Source organism: Manis javanica, chromosome 15 (assembly GCF_040802235.1).
Source record: "Manis javanica isolate MJ-LG chromosome 15, MJ_LKY, whole genome shotgun sequence".
Taxonomy (NCBI): domain Eukaryota; kingdom Metazoa; phylum Chordata; class Mammalia; order Pholidota; family Manidae; genus Manis; species Manis javanica.
Genome location: NC_133170.1, coordinates 68191319 through 68217329, shown reverse-complemented (window position 1 = coordinate 68217329; position 26011 = coordinate 68191319). Strand labels below are relative to the sequence as shown.

The following is a 26011-nucleotide window of genomic DNA, read 5'->3' as shown; positions in this document are numbered from 1 at the left end:
GCCCTATGCCCTGCCCGGCAGGTGGAAGTGAGACCTAGGGCCTGGCCCACCCAGAGTTCTGCTTCGGATGGCCCCAGGCAAGGCATGGCTGCCAACCTTCACATCTACCAAAGGCAGGGAGGTACCCCCCCCCCCAAATAGAGACCTCCAGCCCTTTGTACATGCTGTTCCTTCCCTTGAGATGCCCTTCCCTGTCTTCTCTATCCATGGAACAACCCAGGCCATCAACATTGCTGAGAAGTCTTCCTCGGCCCCTTAGACTGGGCTGGCTACTCCCATTCCTACTCCCACAGCACTTTGAACATGCATCCAATAAAGTACTTCGTCACACCCTGTTTCCAAGTCCTTGTCATCTAGACTAGAGGTGTTCCAAATATGACCTGGGGACTTCAAAGGATCCCCGGGATGCTTTCAGGGAGTCCACAGGGTCAAAACTATTTTCACTCTAAAACAAAGGCAATGTTTCTCCTTTCCACTCTTCTTGTCTAGTAATATATAAGAGTTTTCCAGAAACCACATGACATACGATGTCACAATAGGCTGAAAGCAGGAGCAGGTATGAGAATCCAGCTGCCTTCTTTTAAGCCAGACATAAACAACAACAAATTTGCAAAAATGCAAAACTATACTGCTATTTTTTTTTCAGAAATAGTTATCTGTCATAAAAATATGGTAAGATTACTGTTGTTTTTAAATGAATAAATCATTGTAAAATTTCTCAGTTTTAAATTCTAATGTGGTAAATACTAACAAATGTTAGTATTTGCAAATACTTTTAGGAGTCTTTAATAATTTTTAAGAACATACAAGAGTCCTGAGACCAAGTATGACAACGGCTGATCTAGATGAGCATGAGTTGACAAACTACAGTGTGCAAGCCAAATCTGGCCCTCTACCTGTTTTGTAAATAAAATGTTATCAGAACACAGCCATGCCCGTTTGTTTACATATGTATGGCTACTTTGTACTACAATTACACATACATGTAGTAGAAAGAGAACCAGCTCCAAAGAGACAAAAATGGGTGAAGGGCAAAAGCTTTAGCATCCTTCTGACCCTCAATTTCTTCATCTGTAAAATGGGACTAAAAAATAGTCTTAGGGAAGAGTGAGGATTATATGAAATAACAAGGGTGAAGGAGACTGGAACAACAGCTACTACTCCACCCTGCAGTAAGCAGACGGATGTGATGTAGATCTCCCTGGAAACTAGTGGTGTGGCACTTGGGTAATAACAGAACTGGGGCTGGATAACCACCATCCCTCCCCCTCCCTCCTCCATGTCCCTCCACCTCACCTCCACCAGCTTCACCACATTGGGGTGGTCCAGCTTCTTGAGGATGGCGATTTCCTGGTACACCTGCTCAATGGGGCCCCTGGGCTGGATGCAGCCCCCTGAAACTGGCCGGGTGCCCCGGGGTGGGGGACGACCTGAAGGAGACATGAACCATACCAGGGTCAGGGCAAAGAGACTTCCCCCTGAAGATGGCAGCTGCAGGTGGGACAATTGAAATGGGGGTTCTCAATGAGGCTGAAATGGCTGATGCCACCAGGAGGTTTATATAGCTTTCTCCTCATATGCGTCCTCTGCTGCTGAAAATCAGTGATATCAGAGATCTAGCCCCTTCCTCAGCCTACTGTTAAGCCCTTTCTTCCCATCCCATGTCTCAAGCCAAAGTAAATTGGGACTTTAGCAAGGTATGGAGAAAAGAGGTGTGGGGTCTGATGTGGCAATCTCAGTATCTCAGGGCAAGTCAATCACTTCCCCTCTCTGGAGATAAGTTTTTCCACTCCATAAAATAGACAAAAACATTTCCCTTATCTCTTTAACTCATGAATAGCAGAGATATAAAATAAAGTCAGCCATAAGAAAAGAATTAAGAGCCAATAAGAGAAAAATGTCAAAAGGGAGAGTCAATCAGCTTCAGTGACTGATAGTCAAAAGGTCACGATGATGGAAAGGCCCACAGTCAAAACACTTATGTCACACACTACATGTAAATAAGGATCTAAGTGTGATTAACAGAAACTAATGTAGACCTGTCATGCTTGGAAAAGTAAAAACAAAGGTGCAAGTGTCAGAAGTGGTATTTAAAGGGAGGGAAGACAAGCTCAAAGGAAAGGCACTTGATACACCTGCTGAAACAAGGAGGAAAGTGGCAACTGCAGTACCCACAGAGGAGCTAAACATCATGGTATCATTTCATTGCCTGGTTCAGGAAAGGGAGTTAAGAAGTCATTTAAGCTGTCCTCAGAGGAAGTCAGAAGTAAACATCAAAAATTAACAAGTCAATGGTTAGCTAGAGACAGGTAAGATTCCTCAAGGGAGGAACAACCTAAGACAGGCACAGTCGCAGGGGGGCCATCAGGTGAGAAACTGGGGATCAACAGAGGTGAGGCTTAGAACCTCACCCACCGTTTTGAGAGAAATCTTCTGCATCCGTGGATGTTTTGTTGCCCTTGTCTAGCTTGGATTAATACTTAGTCTATAGGCACAGACCTGATCATCCTCATTTGCCCTCTTACAGCACTAAATTTTGTTTTCTACCTTAATCTTGCATCTACCTACCACTTCAGCATTTTATTAATAATAATAATAATAATAATAAGGGAGAAATGTGGGATTCACATATAAATCAAGTATAAAAATCAAACGAATAATCATATCTGACTTGATTGTTTATAGTTCATGATGCATGATCAAAACTGAAAGTTTCTGTGATGACTGCCCTTGTACTGTTCACCATGTAAGAACTTATTCACTATGTAAGAACTTGTTCACCATGTAAGAACTTGTTCGTTATGCTTCAGAAGATTGGAGACTGACGAGAATTAGGCTTGGGGTAGATTAATGATTGTGCATTGAGCATTGAGTCCCTATACAGAATTTTATTGTTGTTAACAACCATTTGATCAATAAATATGAGAGATGCCCTCTCAAAAAAAAAAAAATAGGAATAGAATGGAAGAAAACCTACTTGAATGTAATTATACCAGATTCATCTGAGCTAACAATAAAAATCAAAACAAAAACTAGCAAAAAAAAAAAAACTGAAAGTTTCTGTGATATGACTGCCCTCGCACTGTTCACCATGTAAGAACTTATTCACTATGTAAGAACTTGTTCACCATGTAAGGACTTGTTTGTTATGCTTCAGAAGATTGGAGACTATTGAGAATTAGGCTTGGGGTTGATTAATGATTGTGCATTGAGTCCCCTATACAGAATTTTATTGTTGTTAACAACCATTTGATCAATAAATATGAGAGATGCCCTCTCAAAAAAAAAAAAATTAGCAAGTCAAGAAATAATGGTACAAAGATATTATCTGGCTCGGAGTTCAGATAAGCAGGATAAACCAGAGTCCTGGTGTTTGGATAGGATATATGTTTTTTCTTGTCTATTTTCTCTTTTTGGCCCAACCCTATATTTTAGCCAGCACTGCTCTCAGGGAGCTTATGTACAAGCAGCCTCTGATACAGATACACTCACCGACAGGTCTGTCATCTGACCACATGCAGTAATTACCAGCTCCTTAAAGAGCTAAAAGTGGGGGCTGCCTGTAGGAGAGGGAGGAGTACAGCAAGTTCTCCATTATAAACCCTCCTGTACTTTTATATTTCTTTGTAGATATAATTGAAATGTCTTACTGCACTTAAATTGTTTTAATTCATCATTCTCAAATTCAATAGTTTTTAGTACATTCACAAGGCTGTGCAACCATCACCACTATCTAATTCCAGAATATTTTCATGGCTTTCCCCAAAAAAAACTAGCACTATTGGCAGTCACACCCAACTCCCTCTTACCATCAGCCCCTAGAAATCACTTATCTATTCTCTTCTTTTCATATAAGTGGAATCATACAATAGGTGACCTTTTGTGTCTTCTTTCACTTAGCGTAATATTTTCAAGGTCATCTGTGTTGTAGCATGTGTCAGTGCTTCATTCTTTTTTATGGCTGGATAATACTCCACTGGATAGATAGACCACCTTTGGTATTCATCCACTGACATACATTTGGATTTTTTCCACTTTTTGACTATTATGAATAGTGCTGCTATGAATATTCACATATAAGCTTTTATGTGAACATGTGTTTTCAATTCTCTCAGGTATATATACCTAGGAGTAGAATTGCTGGGTCATATGGTAACGCCACATTTAACTTTTTGATGAACTGCCAAACTGTTTTCCTCTAGTGGATTTTTTGACTTGATATTTATATTACTTTATAAATATCTTTAAATGAAAATGAATATAAAAACCTCAGCAGGAGGCCCAGCTCTGTCTTTGGGGCATCTACCTACAGCACTCTCTGCAGGGGACACCATTCAATGGGACCATCTCTGTCTTGCCCCAGCCCCTGCACTTAAGAACAAAGGTCCTAGACAACCAAACTCACGTGGAAAGCCCGCCTGCCGGATCAGCTTCTTTTTGGACAGCACTTTCATTGCCTGTGGGAGAAAAGACCCCATGTCCCAGTTAAAATGGAGAGTGGGATGGAAGAAAAGTACCCTCCACTCACAGATCTGCCTAAGCTCTCAACACCATGGCAGCCTCAAGACAATGCAACAAGTGCCTCAACAGTGGACTGGGTCAAACAGCTATGGGTTGTGTGGAGGCTGGACTTTCAGGGTCTCTCTAGCCCTGAGGGTACTTCTGAGGCTCCAGGTCAGCTTTCCCAGCTGGGAGACCACAAACAAGCCTTGGAACTCACTAGCACTGAATCAAGACAAGAGTGAGCTGGAGTGATGGGCAAGGGAGGGGAATATGACCGGCTGTTTTACACATGGGGAAACTGAGGTTCCCCATGTTATGTCACTTGCCCAAGGACACACGGGGGCACATGGTTAAGCCATGATTTGAACCGACATTGAGCTCCAAAGCTGCAGGTACAAGGGCAATTTGTCTCACTACCACTGATGCTCAGAGCTATGGAGGATGTAGAAATGGCAGCCCAAAGTAAGGATATGAGATGTTTGCTGAAATTTATTCATTCATTCTTCCTGAGTCAGTTCACCTCCACATTTCTCCCCTTCCTTCCTAATGCACAAAATAAACATGACCTAAGAATAAAATGAGACAATAGCTCAGAACACCTTCCAGGAAACCAAGTACTTAAAAGGAGGCTTTCTCTTCAGACAAGGGTGAGGGCACGAAGGGGATGTGGATACTCACGTAGTAGGTATTGTCATTTTCATTGTAGGCCAACTTGACCACGCCATAGGAGCCCTGGATGAAGGAAGATGCCCATGACTACTATACAAAAGTTATGATCTACAAAATGAGGGCCCTAATACAGAGGTTGCAAATTGACAGGCTACTGGCCAAATCTGCCCTGCAATTGTATTTTGTTGGATCTGCAGTTTTTAGAAAGTTCCAGTTGGTTGACATTTAAAAACAAAAAGATCAGATATAAAAATCCAGGTTCTCAGCTTCTTTTGAAAAAATTGGAAGACCTAACTTTGCAAAAAAATGGAGCTATATCATTTCCATATGTTAACAGTTTTCCACAATCCTCACCATTCCCTACTGTCTTATACCTAGCATACTCTGCTCATTTATATTATTCACTTGCTCTCTATTGGCATTTGAGTTTTTTGACCCCTGCAATAATACTCCCCATTGGCTGAAAAGAAGCAAAAACAGATGTGAGAATACCTTAGTGAGGAAAAAACCAACACTGATGTTGCTGATGTAGGATTCCTTGGAAGCTTTCTAGGTTTTTGTAGAAACACATTAATATTATGGTGTGAAAACAAAACAAAATAAAATAAAACAAATGGACCATTAATGACGAGACCCTTTCCCCCAAGCTTTGCCTCCAAGGACACTTCTCCCATTCCCAGTTCCAGTAAGGGTTCTCTCCACGGTATCTGAGACATCCTTGGTAGATGTGGAAAACCAGCCTGACTTCTGGGATATTTACCTTTCCGATTTCATCCTTCAGTGTATACTGATTCAGCTGTACACAATCCTAGAAAATAAGTAAAACACACAAAATATGAATTGTCAAGTTTACAGCTAGATACATTTTTTACAAGTTAAACAAACACATGAACCATGACCCAAATCAAGAAGGAGAATATGCCCAGGTCCCCAGAGGCATCTCCCAGTCACTGGCCCCTCTCTAGAGTGACCACTTTCCTGACTTCTTACAGCACAGTTTTTGTACAGTGTAAAAACATTATCATAAAATATGTAGTCTTTAAATTGGGGATCAACAGAGGTGAGGCTTAGAACCTCACCCCCCCTGTTCTGAGAGAAATCTTCTGCATCCGTGGATGTTTTATTGCCCTTATCTAGCTTGGATTAACATTTAGTCTACAGGCACACACCTGATCATCTAAATTTGCTCTCTTACAGAACTAAACTATGTTTTCTACCTTTATCTTGCATCTACCTACCACTTCAGCATTTTATTTTAAAAAAAAAAAAATAATAATAATAATAATAATAAGGGAGAAATGTGGGATTCACATATAAATCAAGTATAAAAATCAAACAAATATTCATATTTGACCTGATTGTTTATAGTTCCAAATGTGTTATCAAAACTGAAAGTTTCTGTGATATGACTGCCCTTGTACTGTTCACCATGTAAGAACTTATTCACTATGTAAGAACTTGTTCACCATGTAAGAACTTATTCGTTATGCTTCAGAAGATTGGAGACTGATGAGAATTAGGCTTGGGGTGGATTAATGATTGTACATTGAGCACTGAGTCCCCTATACAGAATTTTATTGTTGTTAACCATTTGATCAATAAATATGAGAGATGCCCTCTCAAAAAAAAATATGTAGTCTTTATCAATTTCTTAAAGGTTCTTCCCACTTTTAAAAAGTTAATTTTTAATTAAACAAGTAATCCATAAAAAACTAATCCTATAAAAAACATAAAATGATAAAAGAGAAAATCTGAGTGACCTTGGGAAAAAGGTTTAATTGTTTCTAAAAGGTTTTTTGTACAAAAGTACAAAATAAAAAAGGAAACATGATAAATTGGATTTCAGCAAAATAAAACATTTGCTCTTTGAAACACTACTAAGAAAACAAAAGGCAAGCCACAGATTGAGAGAAATTATTTGTAACACACATATCAGACTCATATCCAGAATACATAAAGAACTCTTATAACTCACTAATAAGAAGACAATCCAATTAAAAAATGGGCAAAAGATCTGAAAAGACCTTCTCCAAAGAAGATACACAGATCAATAAGCACATGAAAAGAAGTCCAATATGATTAATCAGGGGGAAAAATAAATTAAAACCACACCCATTAGATTGGCTAAAATCAAAAAGTCTGACCAAACCAAGTGTTGTCAGAATGAAACTTCATACACTGCTGGTGGGAATTTTAAATGATGCAAGCTCTTTGGAAAACAGTTTGGCAGTTTCTTAAACACCTTCCATAGGACCCCATTCTATTTCTAGATGTTTACTCAAGAGAGATGAAAACCTGTGTCCATGCAAAGATTTGTATGCAAACGTTTACATCTTGATTTGTAATAGTCAAAAACAGAAACAACCTAAATGTCCATCAACCGGTAAGTGGATAAACAAACTACATGCAACACCATGGACAAATCTCAAAATCATCATGCTCTAAAACAAGCCAAGCTAAAAAATGGTACATACTAAATGAGTCCACTTATAAAAAAGTCTTGACCTTGCAAACTCATCTGTAATGATAAAAAGCAGCTCAGCAGTTGCCTGGGAAAGAGGAAGTGACAGGAAGGATGCTGGAAGCATCTATGATCTTGATTTGGGTGATGGTTTAACTGACCATATTGTACACTTGGAATATGTACAGTTTATTTTACTTCAATTATATCTCAATATAGTTAGGGGGAAAATGTTAGGTGATACAGAAGTAAAACTGGGAAAAGAAACATGATAGAAAACAACATTTCAAGTGTTAGAGATAAGCCCACCATTATTACCCTTGAAATCTCCTGCCACATTTCTAATCCTCTCCCCAAACCTTAATATCAGTTTGGTATATAAACTTTCAGGCCTTTTTTATGTAAATGCAAACATACATGCACCTGTTGAAAAAACAGAATATTGTTTTGGGATGGGGTTTGGAAAGGCAAAAAATGATGTCATGCCAAATCATTTCTCAGCTTCTACTTCTCACTCAATAATGTCACCAAACATAGTTTCACATTTTTCTGTGTGTCCCCATCTCCAATTGCGAAATTCTACCTAGCCCTCAAACTGTAGTTAAATGCCAGTCCCTTTAGAAAGCCATTCCTGATGTCCTGGCTTCTCCCAATTAAATTCATTCATTCCTTCAACAGATATTTTCAAGCTCCTACTATGTGCCAGGCACCATGCTAGGGGTCACAACGGTAGACAGGATTGTTCCTATGGAGCGTGCATTCTAGCTGTGGGAGACAGGCAATAAACAACAGACATCAGATGGTGATGAGTGCAGTGAAGGTAAGTCTACAGGGCAACAGAGAGAGGAGCTGCAGGCTGTTGAGAGATGGTGGTTTTAGAGGCTTTTCAAAGGAGGTGACATTTGAGTTAAGACTTGGACATCAGATGGAGATAGTCTTGCAGAGATTGCTAGGTTCCAAGCAGAGGGGACAGCAAGGTAAAGGCCTAATGAAGGGAAGAAGCATGGCTATTGGAGGGATGTGAAGAAGACAGGATGGATGGAGCTCTGTGAGTCGACTGCAGAAAGGCAGGAGAAGGGCAGACTCAAGAAGGCCTGTGAACCTGGTGGGATCTGAGTTCTCGCCTACCTCCCAGAAGTTGGTGGTCAGGAGCAAATGAGAAATGCACCACAGCACTGAGCACAGTGCCTGGTACAGGCAAACACGCAGGAGCACGAGCATGCTGTTGGCAGGGAGGCCTCTCTCTGCCCCACCAACCCCGTTTCAGAGCTCCGGGCACAAAGTCTGCCTGCCAGCACCTGCATCTTGGCCAGAGGCTCTCTGACCCCAGAGCTGCTCTGCTCCTGCTCAGGGCAGGTCACTAGTGTCTGCGGGAGTTGGTGGAAAAGGCCCAGCTCCCTCAGGCCCCCAAGTGGGATAACTCAGGCTGGTGTTCTGCACTGACAAACACGGTTCCCCAGAGAAGGAACCCTAGTTGACAGTCAGGTCCGCTTTGATGCCCTTCTCTTCCCACTGCTACCTGGGCTTCCCGGGTTCACCTCCTGAATCAACCCGTTGCCCTGGATTCCTTCTGGAGGAGCCCAACCTACCTGGGTGGCCGGTGGGGCTATGTGTCTCACGCACCTGCATACCAGTGATGGAGACGTGGTGGGACTCCACCGTGGGCCGCCGGGGCAGGCGCGGCGAGGACTGCGGGGAGCCCACGGGCGAGGCGGGCAGCGCTGGGCAGACGCAGCGCCCGTCCGCATCCAGCAGCGACCGCTCCTGCAGAGAGAGCTTGCGACTGCAGAGCTGGGGCCGGATCTGGGACCCGGAGGCAGTGAGAGAGACCTCTCGGCCTTCAGCCTCCAGGGGCCGGTCCCGGGCCACAGCACAGCCCGACTCACACTCAGTGACCACGATAAAGGACTCCATGCCCAGCCGGATGCTCAGGGACGAGAGGCCCTGCAGGGCCTCACAGGGCTTCTGGCCTTCACTGCTGCCGCCCCCTCCTCCCAGGTCATCCTGGGGGGCGCCCCGGTCGCTGCTGGGCTGGCTAGAGACACATGATGACATGGTGTGTGTGCCACCTCAACCAGCACGGACACGCGGGGTCACTCCCATCCGGCAGGGGCAACACCTGCAGAGAGAGGAGGGGTCAGCCCCAGCCTGTGGGCAGGACCAGGGATGTAGCCCTCTTCTACCAGTACCTCATTCCTGCCTCCAGTTGATACCCTAAAAAAAATCTGGCAAAACATGAGGTGATACAACCTCAGTCTATACAGAAGAGCATACTTCACATGCCCTTAATTTTTTTTCTTTAAATTTTTTTTTCATTCATTTATCAATGCTTACATTGATTTTTTTTGGTATCATTAATCTATAATTACATGAGCAACATTATGTTTACTAGACTCCCCCCATCACCAAGTCCCCCCCACATACCCCATTACAGTAACTGTCCATCAGCATAGTAAGATGCTATAGAATCACTACTTGTCTTCTCTGTGTTGTACAGCCCTCCCCGTGCCCTCCCCCCCACATTATTATACATGCTAATCATAATGCCCCCTTTCTTCCCCCCTCCACCTTATCCTTCCCTTCCCACCCATCCTCCCCAATCCCTTTCCCTTTGGTAACTGTTAGTCCATTCTTGGGTTCTGTGAGTCTGCTGCTGTTTTGTTCCTTCAGTTTTTTCTTTGTTCTTATACTCCATAGATGAGTGAAATCATTTGATACTTGTCTTTCTCTGCCTGGCTTATTTCACTGAGCATAATATGCTGTAGCTCCATCCACGTTGTTGCAAATGATAGGATTTGTTTTCTTCTTATGGCTGAATAATATTCCATTGTGTATATGTACCACATCTTCTTTATCCATTCATCTACTGATGGACACTTAGGTTGCTTCCATTTCCTGGCTATTGTAAATAGTGCTGCGATAAACATAGGAGTGCATATGTCTTTTTCAAACTGGGCTGCTGCATTCTTAGGGTAAATTCCACAGAGTGGAAATCCTGGGTCAAATCGTATTTCTATTTTGAGTTTTTTGAAGAACCTCCATACTGCTTTCCACAATGGTTGAACTAATTTACATTCCCACCAGCAGTGTAAGAGGGTTCCCCTTTCTTGACAACCTTGCCAATATTTGTTGTTGTTGGTCTTTTGAATGATGGCAATCCTTACTGGTGTGAGGTGATATCTCATTGTGGTTTTAATTTGCATTTCTCTGATGACCAGCGATGTGGAGAATCTTTTCATTTGTCTGTTAGCCATCTGAATTTCTTCTTTGGAGAACTGTCTGTTCAGCTCCTCTGCCCATTTTTTAATCGGATTATTTGCTTTTTTTTGGTTGAGGTGCATGAGCTCTTTATATATTTTGGATGTCAACCCTTTATTGGATCTGTCACTTATGAATATATTCTCCCATACAGTAGGATGCCTTTTTGTTCTACTGATGATATCCTTTGCTGTACAGAAGCTTTTCAGCTTGATAGAGTCCCACTTGTTCATTTTTGCTTTTGTTTCCCTTGCCCGGGGAGATATGTTCATGAAGAAGTTGCTAATGTTTATGTCCAAGAGACTTTTGCTTATGTTTTTTTCTAAGAGTTTTATGGTTTCATGACTTACATTCAGGTCTTTAATCCATTTTTAATTTACTTTTGTGTATGGGGTTAGACAATGATCCAGTTTCATTCTCTTACATGTAGCTGTCCAGTTTTGCCAACACCAGCTGTTGAAGAGGCTGTCATTTCCCCACTGTATGTCCATGGCTCCTTTATTGTATATTAATTGACCATATATGTTTGGGTTAATATCTGGACTCTCTATTCTGTTTCACTGATCTGTGGGTCTGTTCTTGTACCAGTACCAAATTGTCTTAATTACTGTGCACATGCCCTTATTTTAAAAGCCCCTCCCACACTTATAACAAGAATTCCAAATTCAAATACTTGGTAGTAACCAAGTAAGAAAAAACCCCAAAATAGAGCACTTTCACCCCTACAGAGATTGGCAGCTATTTCCTGCTCAAGCCAATTGTTGCTAAGCAGGGATTTGGGCCTGGTATTGCCTGGTTTTCCCATTTTGTTTTGTTTTGTTTTTTCCTTTCTTTTTCTAAGAGGAGCCCTAAACCCAGAATGTTAGGGGAGATCTCTTTTTTTCTTTTTAATACCAGTAATTATTTCAAATATTTTTAAGTCCTGGACAGGCCAAATGAAATGCTTCTCCATGGCAACCTTTGGGCTGCATCACTTCTCAAGGGCAATGATTCAGATAGCACTTTATAGTTTACAAAACATCTTCACACATCAGCATAATCCCAAGCAACCCAAGGTTGTTGGTGTCTCATACTCCTGTTCTGTACACAGGGAAACTGAGGCTTTAGAGAAGAAAAAGGGTTTGTCCAAGGTGTCCTCATGCAAATCCCAGGTGCACAGCAGTCCAGTATTTAAGCCTAGCCTCAGGCCAATGATTCTCCACTGAGGAGTCAGGGCTATAGGTCTCATCAAAGACAGGCACCCAGAAAGGGTGAGCCACAGCATTCTGTGTTGTCTGAGGATCCAGGCTCAACGTTTCTATTATCTAATGTTTGCCTGGTTCAGCCCTCAGCTGGTGCTTGCCAATGTAAGGCAAACATGAGGTCAAATAGCTTGATGGTTCCTCAAAAAATTTAACAGAATTATCATATGACCCAGCAATTTCGTTCTTAGGTTTATACCCAAATACACTATTCACAGTAGCCAAAGAGGGGTAAAAACCTACATGTCCATCAACAGATGAATGGATAAACAAAATGTAGTCTTGCTACACAATGGATTATGATTCAGCCATAAAAAGGAATGAAGTACTGTTACATGTTACAGTCTGGATGAACTTCAAATACATCATCCTAAATGAAGGGAAGCTAGGCCCAAAAGGTTACATATGTATGATTCCATTTATATGAAATTTCTAGAATAGGCAAATCCCTAGAGACAGAAAGTAGATTAGTATTGCCTAGGACTGGGGAGGTCATGGTGGGGAAAGGGGAGTGACTGCTAACGAGACAGGGTTTCCTTTGGGGGGATGGAAATGTTCTGGAACTAGTTAGAGGTGGTGGTTGCCCGACACTGTGAATGTACTAAATGCCACTAAAGTGTACATTTTTAAATGGTTATGTTATAGTAATTAAAAAAAGATTGACTCACTCTGCCTGTCAATTCCTTCTGTCTCTGTGATAGAATATTAACCTTTGGTTCATGTGTTTGACAAATTCTGTTAGACAAATGTCACAGGTAGCACTGGAATACACAGTAGATCTGCAGATAAGGATGGTGGTGACTCTATGCTGATCAACCATATCACAGAGGTGCTAGGAAAACAGCGGGTAGAGAGATTTTATGAATGAATAAAATATCTTTTGGTAACACTGGGTGGCAGTGAGGGGACAGAGAGGAAGGTGTAGATGGGAGCAGAAAGCCAGTGGCCCCTGAGGAACTGGATGAGGGACAGAGAAATGCCACTTACCCTCTTGGGACAGTTTTGCAAGAAGTATTTATGGAACAGCTTCTATGTCATGCAATCTGGACAGTGATGTTGACAGGTGGGGTCCCTGCTCTTGGAGCAGGGAAAGACCAAAGGGAAGGCATTAAGGAAATAAGGAGTGTCCCAGCTCAGACATGAGCACAGTCGACAAACAGAGTTCATGGTAAAGGATGACAAAGAAGCCAATCATGTGACAAGATGTTCAAACTCAGTTATAGTAAGAGAAGTGCAAATACAGAGTATAATGAAATGGTGTGGTAGGTGGTCACAAAGCTAAACAGAGAATTACCATATGACCCAGCAATCCCTCTCCTTGGAATAAACCCAAAGAAATTGAAAGCAGAGATTCAAACAGATAACATATACACCTGTGTTTATAGAAGCATTATTCATAATAGCAAAAAAGTGGAAACAACCCAAGTGTCCATCAACTGAGGAATGGGTGAACAGAATGTGGTCTATCATGCAATGGATTGCTTGGCCTTAGAAAGGAGTAAGGTTCTGATATGTACTACAACATGGAAAAACCCTGGAAACATGCTAAGTGAAAAAGGCAGATATTAATAGACAAATGCCACATGATTTCACTTATATGAGGTGTCTAGAATAGGAAAATTCACAGAGACAGACAGTAGAAGAAGGGTTACCAGGGTGTGTGGGGGAAAGGGAACAGGGAGTCATTGCTTAAGGGGTACAGAGTTTCTGTTTGGGGTGACAAAAAAGTTCTGGAAATAGACAGTGGTGATGGTTGCACAACATTGTGAGAACATAATTAGTTCCACTAAATTATACATCTAAAATTGCTGAAATGGTAAGTTTTATGTTATGCATATTTTACCAAAATTAAGGAAATAATAATAATAATCTAAAATGAAGTATCACCTTTTTTAGCTCTCAGATTGGCAAAGACAAAATAATGAAATAATAGCACTATTTTGGTGACACTATGCAGAGTATGAATTGGTACTATCTTTACAAGGGGAAATTCTCTAATACCTAACAAAATTCTAAATTCAAAACCCTTTAACTTAACAATTCTGCACCTGAGTATTTATCCTTTGGACAACCTCACACATGTAAAAATTGATTTACGGCACAAGATTATTTTGGTAGTATGGTTTGAAATGACCATCCACAGAGGACTGAGTAAGTAAAATGAGGTACATGTATCCCAAGAGAAAACCATGCATTTATTTTAAAAGCAGTTGCTCCAAACATCTTAATGAGAATTAGCTCCCAGACACATGGAAAAAACCAAAGTGTTTGAAAACTGCTGTTGGAGTAGGGGAAAAAAGGCCATACATGCATACATAATTGCATATGTATAGCATATTTCTAGAAAGGTACACAAGAAATTGGTTAACAGTGGCCTCCAGAGAAAACAATTGGTTTGAACAAGTGGGGCAACAGGATGGGAGGGACTTACTTTTCATCATATTTTCTTTCACTTTTGTACCATGTGCAAACAATAACTATTCAGACATGAATTTTTAAAAGAAAAAAGGTAACAGTAACCATGAGAAGAGTCAGGATGTGATGGCCTGGACGGCTACGTATGGGGAGAGACCAGTTAGTCCATCTCCTATTTCTCAGTCATGCCCTAACTGTATCTGAGAAAATTGTTAACTGTATTCCTGCCTATGGATTCCTTCCCTATCAGTGAAAGAATATAACCCAAGTTCATGTTTTCTGTGGCCTCAGCTGCTGTTACTTTACATTTTCCTTTTATGATCCTTGTCTCTCAGGAGGGGAAAAGCAGGGCCCCTGAAGCACAACTGCTTGGGCTGGCCAAGGATGAGAACCTTAACCTCTCTCAGCCTCAGTTTCCTTTTCTGTAAAATGGGTGCTCACCCAATAGTCATGAGGATTAAATGAGCTACGCATCAATATCATGTCTTGTACATGTGCTCAAAAAGCTATTCTTTTACAAATACCTACTGAATGCCTACAACCTGCTAGGCTGCGTTCCAGAATATTCCTACGAAGTACTGATGTCCAAGCCAGTCATCCTGCTCTTGTGTGGGCGCCACAGCCCTGACCATGTGGGCCTGCCTCCTTCAGGAGAGGCAAGCAGCTCCAGCAGCACCCCTTCCTCCCAGTGCCACCTCTGACAGGACTGCAGTGTTCCTGAAAAGAAAACTAGTCTGGCAGCATCCAAGAAAGTAATGGAGAATTTTTTTTCTTGCCAACAGAAAAACAATTGCTTATCGATCTCTTCAGGCCAAGGACACCAAGCCATCCACCCCCGGCAAAGCTGCTTTTAATACATCTCCTTGACAGGCTGGCGTCTGGCCAGGGCCTTGGATCTGGAGCAGTCTGGAGAGGAGGCCTCCGTGCTGGAGCAGGTGTGCCTGGGTTCCAGGAAAGAACCCCACCTCAGTGCCTCAAGGCCACCAGGAGGCTGCTGGTCTGCAGTGCACATGGCAGCCAAGGACTCAGCCACTCAGCCTGAGGAGGATCTTCTACTATTGACCCCTACTGAGTCCAGGTCAGTGTTCTGACCAGTTTGGGGGTCACAGACCCTACAAGGTCAGATGAAATAAGGATCTGATGAAATCTTTCAACACTTGCCCCAGGAGAAAAAAAAATCATAAAAAAGACAAAGGTTTCCATAATAACAGCAATAGAGAACACCAACTGAGTACTTATCTCAGCGTGGCTAACTGCTCTGCCTGGGTCCTATAATTCTCACAACCCTCTGCAAGGGGAGGGAATGCTAAGCATTTGATTTCGGGGGGAGGGGTGGAGCTAGAGAAAGAGGACCTTTTTGCAAAGCTGTTTGGGTTTGACAAAATGCCAAAGCCCTGCCCCTGAGCCTCAGGGGCCAACCCCAAGTACTTGTCCCACACCCAAGGCCTCCCCTACCACCTGGGGCCGGCAGCCCTGCATCCCCCTCCCCTCTCACAGGGCAGCTCAACAGGAGCAGCCAGATCCTTCCTGGAGCAGATGGACACAGGCTAAGGGCCAGGATGGAAGGAAGCTCCTTCCTCTGCCAGGAAGTCAAGTGTCACTGGCCTCTAGGAAATGCATTCTGTCTCCTGGGCGCCACTCCCAACCTGTGCCTGCTCACTAAATGCAGAGAGCGAGGCTGCAACAGCAAGTAGCCCAAGCTGAGACATGCCGGACACAACACACCCTGTGCAGGGTCCCCTGAGGTCCTGGGCACCATGGGATAACAAAGGGGCCCAAAATAGCTGTGAGGGTTCTGCCAAGGCCAGGGACGATGTTCTTCCTGGCTTGGCCAGCCACATCCTCTCTCACATGGGGAAACCAAGCCCCAAAGAGGTCCTAAAGGAAATTCACCCATTTGTTCTTTCAACAAGTGATTACTGAGGGCCTACTATGTGCCAGATAAGCAAAACAGCTTTCTTAGAAGTAGGCCCCCAAGTCACTGCTGTAAGCACAAACTGGGGAGAAAACCATGCTGAGATAAAAGAGAACAGAGGCACCCATTTTAGATCAGAATGGGGGGCGGCAGTTAAGGAAGGCCTTGAGTGGGGACATTATATTTAGGCTGAGACCTACAGGGTGAGTATGCTGAGGGGCAATAACTTGTTCCAGGAAGAAATAGCTTCTGAGAAGACTCCAGGCAGGGAAAAGGTATGAGTGGAGGGAACAGGAAGAAAGCCTCTGGGACTGGCCCCATGCTTGTAAACAAGAGGCTTGGGGCCTGATGACAGGAAGTGACGACAGAAGGGGTGGCTCAGGGCAAAACCACAAAGGCTCCCCTACTTGAAGCCTGTTATGGGTTGAACTGTGCCCCCGCCAAAAAAGATGTTGGAACCCTAACCCCAAGACCTCAGAACATTACCTGACTTGGAGCTGGGGCCTTTACAGGAGTAACCAAGCTAAAATGCAGCCATTAGAGTGGGTCCTAATCCAACAGAATTGGTGTCCTTATGAAAAATGGGAAACTTAGGCACAGAGACAGACTCACACACATGGAGACTGCCATGAGAACACAAAGGCAGAGAGCAGGGTGCTGCACACACAGGCAAGCAAGGCCATGGACGGCCAGCAGCCTCCAGAAGCTGGAAGGGAGGCCTGGACAGGACCTCCCTCAGGAGTCACCCCTGCTGACACCTTGATCTCAGACTTCTGGCCTCCAGAACTAAGACAACACATTCCTGTTGTTTAAGCCCCCATAGTGTGGTACTCTGTCACAGCAGCCTTAGCACATTCACACAGGTCCCCACCTAGCCAGAGAAGCTGGCTAACTCAGCGGCCCCAGATTCAGAGGTGTTTCCCAGTGTTTAAGCGGAAACCTGGGAGGCTCGGCTGTGCCAGCCAGTGCAGTGCTGTTGTATGATGCCAACTGGAATATTCTAGATTCGGGGCATTGGCCCCACCAGTCTTACCAGATTTGGTGACACCAACTATCACAACTGTCTCTCCTTGAACACTCTTTCGTTTGGAGGCAATGAAACTGCGTCTCCAGGGATAAAGGTCCTCCCTCGGCAGAGAGCAAGAGGGATAGTGCTGACTTTAGAGTGCACAGACCCTGTCCCCATCACAGTCCCTAAGGGTAAAAAGGTAGCAAATGGCAACTCTCAGGTGACATCTGGCCACTGACATATTTTGCTTGGCCTACACTATGTTTAAAACTATTTGAATGAGATACCAACATTGCAGAGTTGGGAGATCTCAGATAAAAATAAAAATTTCCAGAGTCTCTTGAAGAACTGGACACTCCAATAGCACTGGGCCTGTATTCTCTCCCAGCAACAACTCACTGCAGCTCAGGACAGGAGATATACTCTCCAGCATGCCACAGTCTTCACTGCTCCCCCTTGCCTCTCCAGTGCCAAGGATGGGCTGAGTACAACCTTACATGCCCTCCCCTTTTCCCACAATTCATGACCCATCTCACCCCTACATGGCCTGTTTTGACATGCAACAGATGTAGTGCTAAAAAAGGCACACATTGTCATCACAGAAATGCAAATTAAAACCACAATGAGATATCACATCACACCGATTAGGATGGCCATCATCTAAAAGACAAACAACAACAAATGTTGGTCCCTGACCAACGGGAAAGGGACTGGGGAGGATGGGTAGGAAGGGAGGGATAAGGGGGAAAAGGGGCATTACAATTAGCACACATAATGTAGGGGGGGGTCATGGGGAAGGCAGCACAACACAGAGGAGACAAGTAGTGATTCTACAGCATCTTACTACACTGACGGACAGTGACTATAATGGGGTATGTGGGGGGGACTTAATAATAGGGGGAGTCTTGTAACCATAATGTTATTCAAGTAATTGTATATTAACGATACCAAAATTTTTAAAAATGTTACAAATTATTAAAAAAAAAAAAAGGCACACATTGGTGGTCACCTGCTCCAACCATTTCATTTCACCAATGATGAAATGAAGGCCCAGAAAGATTTACTGATTTTCCCAGTTACACAGTGGTTCCAGGCAGAACTAAAACTGGTCTGAGTGTTTTAGGAAGGAGCTAAAAATTACAGGTGCAGCCTTTCATTGCCCACCTTGTGTCCTGAATAAAGTCTAGGCTGGGCCAAAAATCTCTAAAAAAGGGAAGCATATAGCCTATTCCTCCACCTTCCTGAGACCTCAACCTGTGTGAGAGACAAAGTGTGAAAGCCCAGTGTCTTGCAGTACTTAGAAGAGAAACAGATAGGATTTGGGCACAGATGTATCACTTTGACTTACCTTATAAGAGCCATGGCTTTGCCTTTTTTGTTTAATACTGAATTCCAGGACCTAGAACTTTCTAGAATGCTGCTGCATTCAATAAATATTGGCTCTTTATTTCATTCATCCCAAGGCCTCTCAGGAGGTCAGAATCTATTAGCTGGCCTAGAATCTATGTTTCTTTAGTCTAATAACAACAGCCTGATTTATGTCTGGGACCCATCCTTCCTTGTGAATGGTGACTCAATGGAGCTGCCTGCACCATCAGCTTCAGGGGTTCCTAACCACTCAAGCCTGGTCAACTGGGCATCAATTGTGTTTGTCAAGTGATTGATTTAAGAGTAGATGTGTGATCCAAATCAGTTTACCAAGTCTTATTCTAGGATTTTGTGGAAGTATTACGAAGAAAGTATGTTTTTTTCTGTGAAACTTAGAGCAATGAGGATGTACTTCTAGAGTTTTCAGGGACTAGGGAGAATCTTGACTTAAAATGAAGTTGACAGAGAGAGAAGAAAGGCAACAGATGGAGAAGAACTGAGGTTGTAGTAGTATTTGGGTATCTGGATCTAGCCATGCCTGAAGCTCAATACTCTAGGAGTTTTTAATTACATGAGACAATAAATCCCCAGTTTTGCTTAAGTTAGTTTGTGATTGGTTTTCTGTCACTTATAAACAAGGGTCTTGACTTAGAGATGACACAAGGCTGGTTGACAGAAAAGCTTCTCTACTAAGCTCCCTTCCACATTAGTTCCCTACACCTTAAACCTCAAAACCAAGTCAAACTGCCAGGCAGCTGACAGTCTCCTGTCAACCGGGGCAGCCTTCACCTTGACAGTAGGGAAGAAACCAGAACTTCCAATAGTTTGGGTGGGTTTTTTGTTTGTTTGTTTTTGTTTTTGTTTTTGTTTTTGGATAAAAATCAAGGATGGAATAGGGAAGGGCTGATGAACAGGACAGAGTGAAGGGAAGAAATCACTAGCACTTTCAACACAAGAATCGCACCATTGCAGCAGCAGCCATGGTAGCTGTAGATGCAGTAATAGTCATAGCTAGCATTCTTTAGTCCTTGCCAAGTGCCAGACAATATTCTTTGCACATATTATCTCATTTAACTGTCACAACAAGTTTATGCATCAGGTACTGTTTTCATATGTTCATTCCACTGGTGAGAAAACCGAGGCACAGAGAGTCTGAGTGACTTGCCCACAATCACACTGTGCTTTGGGAGAGGCACAGGTATGAAATCAAAGGCTTGCAGAGAGGTGTGACACGGTGATGAGGCACACATTCCTTCCCCTTAGCCATGTGACCTTGGGGACAATACCTACCTCACCTCCTCACCTACAGGCCCCTGCATACAGTAAGTGCTCCCTAAACAGAAGCTTTTGCCAAGAAAGCACTTTAGTGGCTATCAAGTTCAAGCCCCTCAATTGACTTTAATTTATATTCAAACAAAAACTGTTTATCTCTAATCCCACCATGCTAAATTAAATCTTCCCCTCTAACTTGTTCCTATGCATCACTTTTCATGAAAAACAGTGTGCACAGAATTTCACATACTGGCTTATTTGTGTCATGAACTTGTATACACTCTCACACAGTTTTCATAATCAGCACACCGAGCCCAGGGAGGTGAGATGGCCTCTCCAAGGCAGCCCAGCAGCTTTGAGGCTAGGCCAGGGCAAGAACCAGGGGTCCTGACCCCTGCAGCCACAGGTCCCCTGTGGCCCTGGACACTCACAGAGCAAGAAGCTCAACTGTCTTAAGAGTTCCTAGGCAACTGTCTTTTGGCCAAAAGTGAGGTGTCACAAAGACAGCCGCCCCAATCATGCAGCCCGGTATCGAAAGCCAGGTGTGCACTGGTGGCCCAACCCTGAAGAGATGTGTGAATGTGGGTGGGTATGGAGTGGGTGCTGGGGGAGTGCAGGGGGCTTGGAACAGAGAGTTAGGAACCAACTTCTTTCCTCTTCTCCCACTGAATACCTCCCAGTCTGTCACTGAACTGAAGGAAGAGACAGAGAAACAACAGGAATTTCAGTTTGTAATGAAAAGACAAGGACTTTGACTTCAACATACTGCAGCTTGGCAAATCAGAGATAGAGGAGGCCACCTCAGAATCCACAGGCATCCATGCCTAGCCCACCCACAGCCTTCCTCTGTCCCTCTTGCCTGCCTTTGGAGGTGATGCTAAATCCAGCTCCCTGCCCCCAGCCTCCGGCAGAAAGCAACCCAAGCCAGGGGCATAGAGGGGCTGGCAGCCACCTCTTCAGATCCAACCCTGTTCCCTACACCTGGACCCAGAAGGCAGGACTGTTTGGGATGAATATAAAATCTCTTCTTACCAGAGGCCTCAAACACAAAATCCCAATGCACCATTAAAAACCCATAAGGGACGAGCCCTCCTCTCCACACCCTGCACCCCACCCAAACCACTGGTTCCCCATTTAAACTTCTCCAACAGAGGCTTATCTCAGGCACCAACCCCTCCCCCGCCCACTCACTCTCTACCTCCTACCCAAGCATATGGGCAAAGGGGCAAGACCCTAACATTTCCTTAAAGACTATCCTGCTCTCCTCTTCAGGCTGGAATGAGTATTTTATCTCTGCAACTGCCATCCCTCATGGCTATTTACAGAAGCCAATGGGATAAAAAGAGACAACATAAAAATAGTTACTCAGCAGCTTTTGGATGGGGTGGGAGTAGGGGTAAAACAGACTCTTGAAATTTTCTTCCTTTCCTTTTCAAAAGGGACAAATGCTGTAACTGTTTATCTCTTCCAAAGTGCTCCCCAGTACTTCACAGGCCACTCACCTGGGAGCTCCTTGGAGACAGGGACCAAGTCTCAGCATTCCTCAGTTCCCAGAGCAGGGTCTGTCACCCCCCGAAAAAAGTGTGGGTTCAGTGAAAGATCCTCAGACTTCCAGATCCAGCACTAAGTAACACACAGCGCCCTGCTCTGCTCTATCTCCATCACCTCCTGGGCCTCCTTCCAGCCTTCTAGAAACACAAGCCAATCAAAAAAACAAAACAAAACTTTGGCTTTTCTTTAGGCCTAAAATGTTTCATAATTGAAGAAAAAAATCTCAGCAGCACCACTACAAACACGATGGAAACTGAAAACAGTGGCATCTAAAATAATCTCTTCCCCATTTTGGTCACTGACACCCTCCAGCAGGGAATGTTGGAGCCAAGGTCTTCCAGAAGCAATCTACCACCACTCACCTCCTTTTAAATATGCCCTTTTTTTGGTTTTGTTGAGGAAAGGATCCAATCAGAGAAGAAAGAAAAAGTAATCATTTGAACTCTTATTTTTCAGAGAACAAAACCATTCAGAAATCATCCTATGCCATAACCTCCTAGAGAATGTGGATTCCACTCCATGAGAAAAAGGGCATCATTTGTCAGCAGGAGAAAGCCAAGGGAGACAGAAGAGCTCAGGATTAGAAGGTAGGTCAGGAAACTATGCAGACCAGGGGACCTAAGCCTTGATGTTCTCATCTGTAAAATGGAGCCACCACAGCTGCTCTACAGGGCTGTAGAGTTGATCTTCTTTGTGAGAGTGCCCAGCACACAGCCTGGCTTATAGTTAATGCTCCAAAAGGCCCGTTCTCTCCCTTCCTCTCTGCGCTCCATCTTCCCCACATGGGGGACACAGGGGTTAAGGGGCTATTTTTTTCTGAGCTTCCTTCCAGGCCAGTTTTCAAGCTGCTTGATATCTATGTCCCTGGCAGGCATTCCCGGCAAGGCTGTCAAGAGACTGTGCTGACTCCATGCCTGGCCATGGGGTAAGGGTGCAAGCTGTCTGGCTTTGTCTACTTTGTGGGTTAACCTACCTGGAAAAAGTCTCACAACATGTATAACAATAAAATCATACAGGGACCTACATTTAACAAATCATCATGACTGAAAAGAATGGAACTGAATGAAATCCATACTCTTCCTGAAAATCGTGCAGAGTGACCCTAGAGACGATTGGAGCTAGATTCTTGTGGAGGAGCTGATGGGGATGAAATTAAGCAAGTCCTTGTTCCTGGAAGCAGGTCCCAAATTTATTTCAAAGAGCCTTCCTTTCCTCACCCTCTCCAGCAAATGGAGTGACAAAACAATTTCTAATGCCCATAGGGTTATTAATTGGGGACTGCAGGTGCACTGCAGGTGCACAGGAATGAACAAAGTGGCCTTATGAAGCCCTTATGGTGAAAATAACCCAAATGTCCACCAACAGATGAATGGATAAACAATATGTGGCCCATCCATACAAGGGAATATTACTCAGCCATAGAAAGGAAGCACTGGGATAATCTACAACATGGATGAACTTCGAAAATACATGTTCAATGCAAGCAGCAAGACACAAAAGGTCACATATCATTAACAAGTCAGTAAGGTAGCAGCATAGCCTGAAAGAAGAAAAGTCCAAAAGGGAAATGTAATTTTCTCAAATTCCAGGAAAGGCACAGAAGTGAGGGTGAAGACCAGTGCAATGTCATGGAGACAGGCCTGCCTGAACCCCACATCTGGGTTCTCTACCCCAAAGGGGAGGAGCTATTGGGAAAGCAAAACATTCTGCAAAAAATAGCAATACAAGGCCCTCTGACCCAAAGGAAAACCTGAAATAGCATTTGCTCCAAATCTCCAGGACCGGGAAAAGAAATGGGAACCATATGCTTCCCACAGCTACCAAAAGAAGGCATGCCAGGAAGGTCCTAAGTGACCCTGAGCAAGTTACTTAGCCTCTTGCAACACTTCCATAAAATGGGTTCATGGTGGGGTAAGGAAGACTCTGTGGCCCACGTTAAAATCTGAGCCAAAGTGCCTTGAAAACAGGCTTGGTCTGCCCCACCAGCCCATCTATCCCTTCCTCTACCAGTGCATCTTGGATCCAGGTTAAGGTTCTCATGAGGGAACTCCAAGTTACTACAGAAAGATTCCCTTGTTAGGTCATCCTGTCCTATCCCCCTCGCCTCCTGCTCCCATCTAATTTCCACTGTTTTTAGTCCATCCTTCAAGGCTCAACATAAATGACACCTCCTTCAGGCACCTCCTGGCGTCACACCAGCCAGAAGGGATTTCTCCCGAATCTCCACTGCCACCTGCTTCTTCATTACCACCAAACATTTCACCTGGTATTTCTCAACAGAGCTGTCCTAGCATTTAAGGCAGGGCAGTTCTTCGTGATTGCCATACATCTGGCCTGCCTGCAGGATATTTGGCATGCGTGGCTCCTGCCCACCAAAATCAGGAGTGCTCAACATTTTGACAACCAAGTTGCCCCCACACTTTCCCAAATGCTCACCAGGGAAGTGGAACCATCCCTGATAAAAGCTGCATAGTCATTAGTGACTACATTTGGCTACCCACTGACAACCTGGGAGCAAAGACAAGCCAACTCAATCAGTATCCCCCCCATGCCTGCTTAGATCTGTATCCTCATAGGCTGGTTTAATAAACAATTTTGGGCTCCTGTAGAAAATGAAGTCAGCCTTGTAAGGGTGAAGTCACAGGCTCTGACATGCCTGGATAGGCTTGTGACCCTGGGCAAGTTACTTAACCTCTCTGAGCCCCTCTATAAAATGGGGCCAACTCCCAGCAACATTGCAGGATTGCTTTTAGCCTCAGTCTCTTCATCTCTACAGTGGGGACAAAAATCTATGCCTCATAAGATTTTAGTAGGCATTAAATGAGATGATGCACACAACATATAGCTCGGTATTTAGGGGCTCATCAAATGATAGCTATTACTTTCTATTACAAAAATATGTTATATGCTCTATGAATATCTGCTTTCTATATAGGAAGGGTTTATTATCTATGATCTGCGATCTGGAAGGCCTGGGGCTCACCGTGAAGCTACACTTGCATAGTATACACAGTTTATTCTTAAATTGCATGTTTTTGTGGGGTGTTTTAGGAAACAGGGGGCTAACTACCCCCAAAGTCCTGCCCCTGCTGCTGCCCCTGTCTCCCCCGAGGAACAATAGAGCCTAAGGGGACACAGAGCTATCCTCTCTCCCCTGAAGGCAGAGCTAGGGAAGAGGGAATGGCAAATGACAACTCAGCTCCAGGACACATGAAGTTTCTATCCCTAGGACTGTGAGGACTGTAAAAGTTGCCTCCAAGGTGATCGACACTGAATGTCCCTTCCCAGGCCAGCCAGCTCCTCATCTTGCTGAAGGCACTGAGTTCCCCGCCCTGCAAACGCCATCCCTCTGCCCCAACCTTCAGAGGGACACAGGAGGGGCTGAGGTGCAACCTCCTCAGCGCCAAGTGAGAGCATCAGGGTGGCTAGCAGAACTGTGAAAACACCCGCTTCACAAACTGGGCAGTGCGGAGGGTGGGGAAGGCCAGGAAAAGCTCGAGGCTGGAACTGGTGGCACCTCAGGCACCAGTCCCAATGGAGAGCGGGGCTGGGCCCAGAATTCCCGCGTCCCCAAGAGTCACGCAGAGAGGCTGCTGGGGAAGGCACCTCTGCATTCGTAGCGTGCTGCGGCCCCAGGTGAATTTAGGTCAAAACGACCAAGCCTGTAAGTTCCGGCTGCGAGACGGGGATCAGGGTCAAAGGGCCCTCTGCGGAGAAGCAAAGGCCCCCAGCCCCATAACTGCTGCTCCAGAGCCCTGCCGCCACCCACCAGGGCCTGGGTTTGCGGGGGTGGGGTTGGCCTCTCAAAGTCCGTTGTCCTCTCCTCCCCTGCGCTCTCCAGCTTCCTTACCTGTCAAATGCGAGGGGGTGGGCCTAGGCCGCGTCCAAGACCCCTGACTGCCCCGGGTCCGGTGACAACGGCTCCAAACTCCGGGTCCGCCCTTGCCGCCCCGGAGCGGGTGCGGCCCAGCCGAGGAACACTCCCCCTCATCCCCCGAGGCTGCGGGAGCTGAGGCCATGGGAACAGAGGAGCAGGGGGCCGGGTCCCCCACGTGGCGGGGCGTGGGGAGGCGCACGTGGGGACCCCTCAGTAGAGGGAGCCTGGGGCCGGCCTCAGGGCTTTGTCTGCAGTCCCGTTAGCGGTGCCCGCCCCAAGAGGGCGAGGGCGCCGAGGCTGCGTCTTCACCCGCGGCCCGGCTCCCTCCAGCTCACCTGGGCTCCGCGCCGCCGCAGCCTCCCGCGCTCTGCGCCCCTGGCTCGGCTTCGCTAGGCTTGTCGCGGCCGCGCACTCCTGTCCGCGGCCCCGGCGGGCGCGCGGGGGCGGGGGCGGGGGCGGGGCGGGGAGGGAG

The 26011-nt window shown here is 44.8% G+C and overlaps 1 protein-coding gene across 17 annotated transcripts in view; it reads right to left on the bottom strand.

The window, feature by feature from the left end:
• CAMKK2 (calcium/calmodulin dependent protein kinase kinase 2) overlaps positions 1-25996 on the bottom strand; it is a 58420-nt gene extending 32424 nt beyond the window's left edge. For 6 of the 17 annotated variants that reach the window (XM_073222940.1, XM_073222935.1, XM_073222933.1 and 3 more), the window contains exons 1-6: positions 25875-25995; positions 9257-9752; positions 5933-5980; positions 5182-5235; positions 4406-4457; positions 1297-1430 (exon numbers count right to left, since the gene is read on the bottom strand). In XM_073222940.1, coding sequence (XP_073079041.1) covers positions 1297-1430; positions 4406-4457; positions 5182-5235; positions 5933-5980; positions 9257-9688 — 720 coding nt within the window. In that variant the 5' untranslated portion in view covers positions 9689-9752; positions 25875-25995. The other 11 variants (XM_073222929.1, XM_073222932.1, XM_073222934.1 and 8 more) reach the window with 8 other exon arrangements.
• Between the last annotated feature and the right edge of the window lie 15 nt (positions 25997-26011).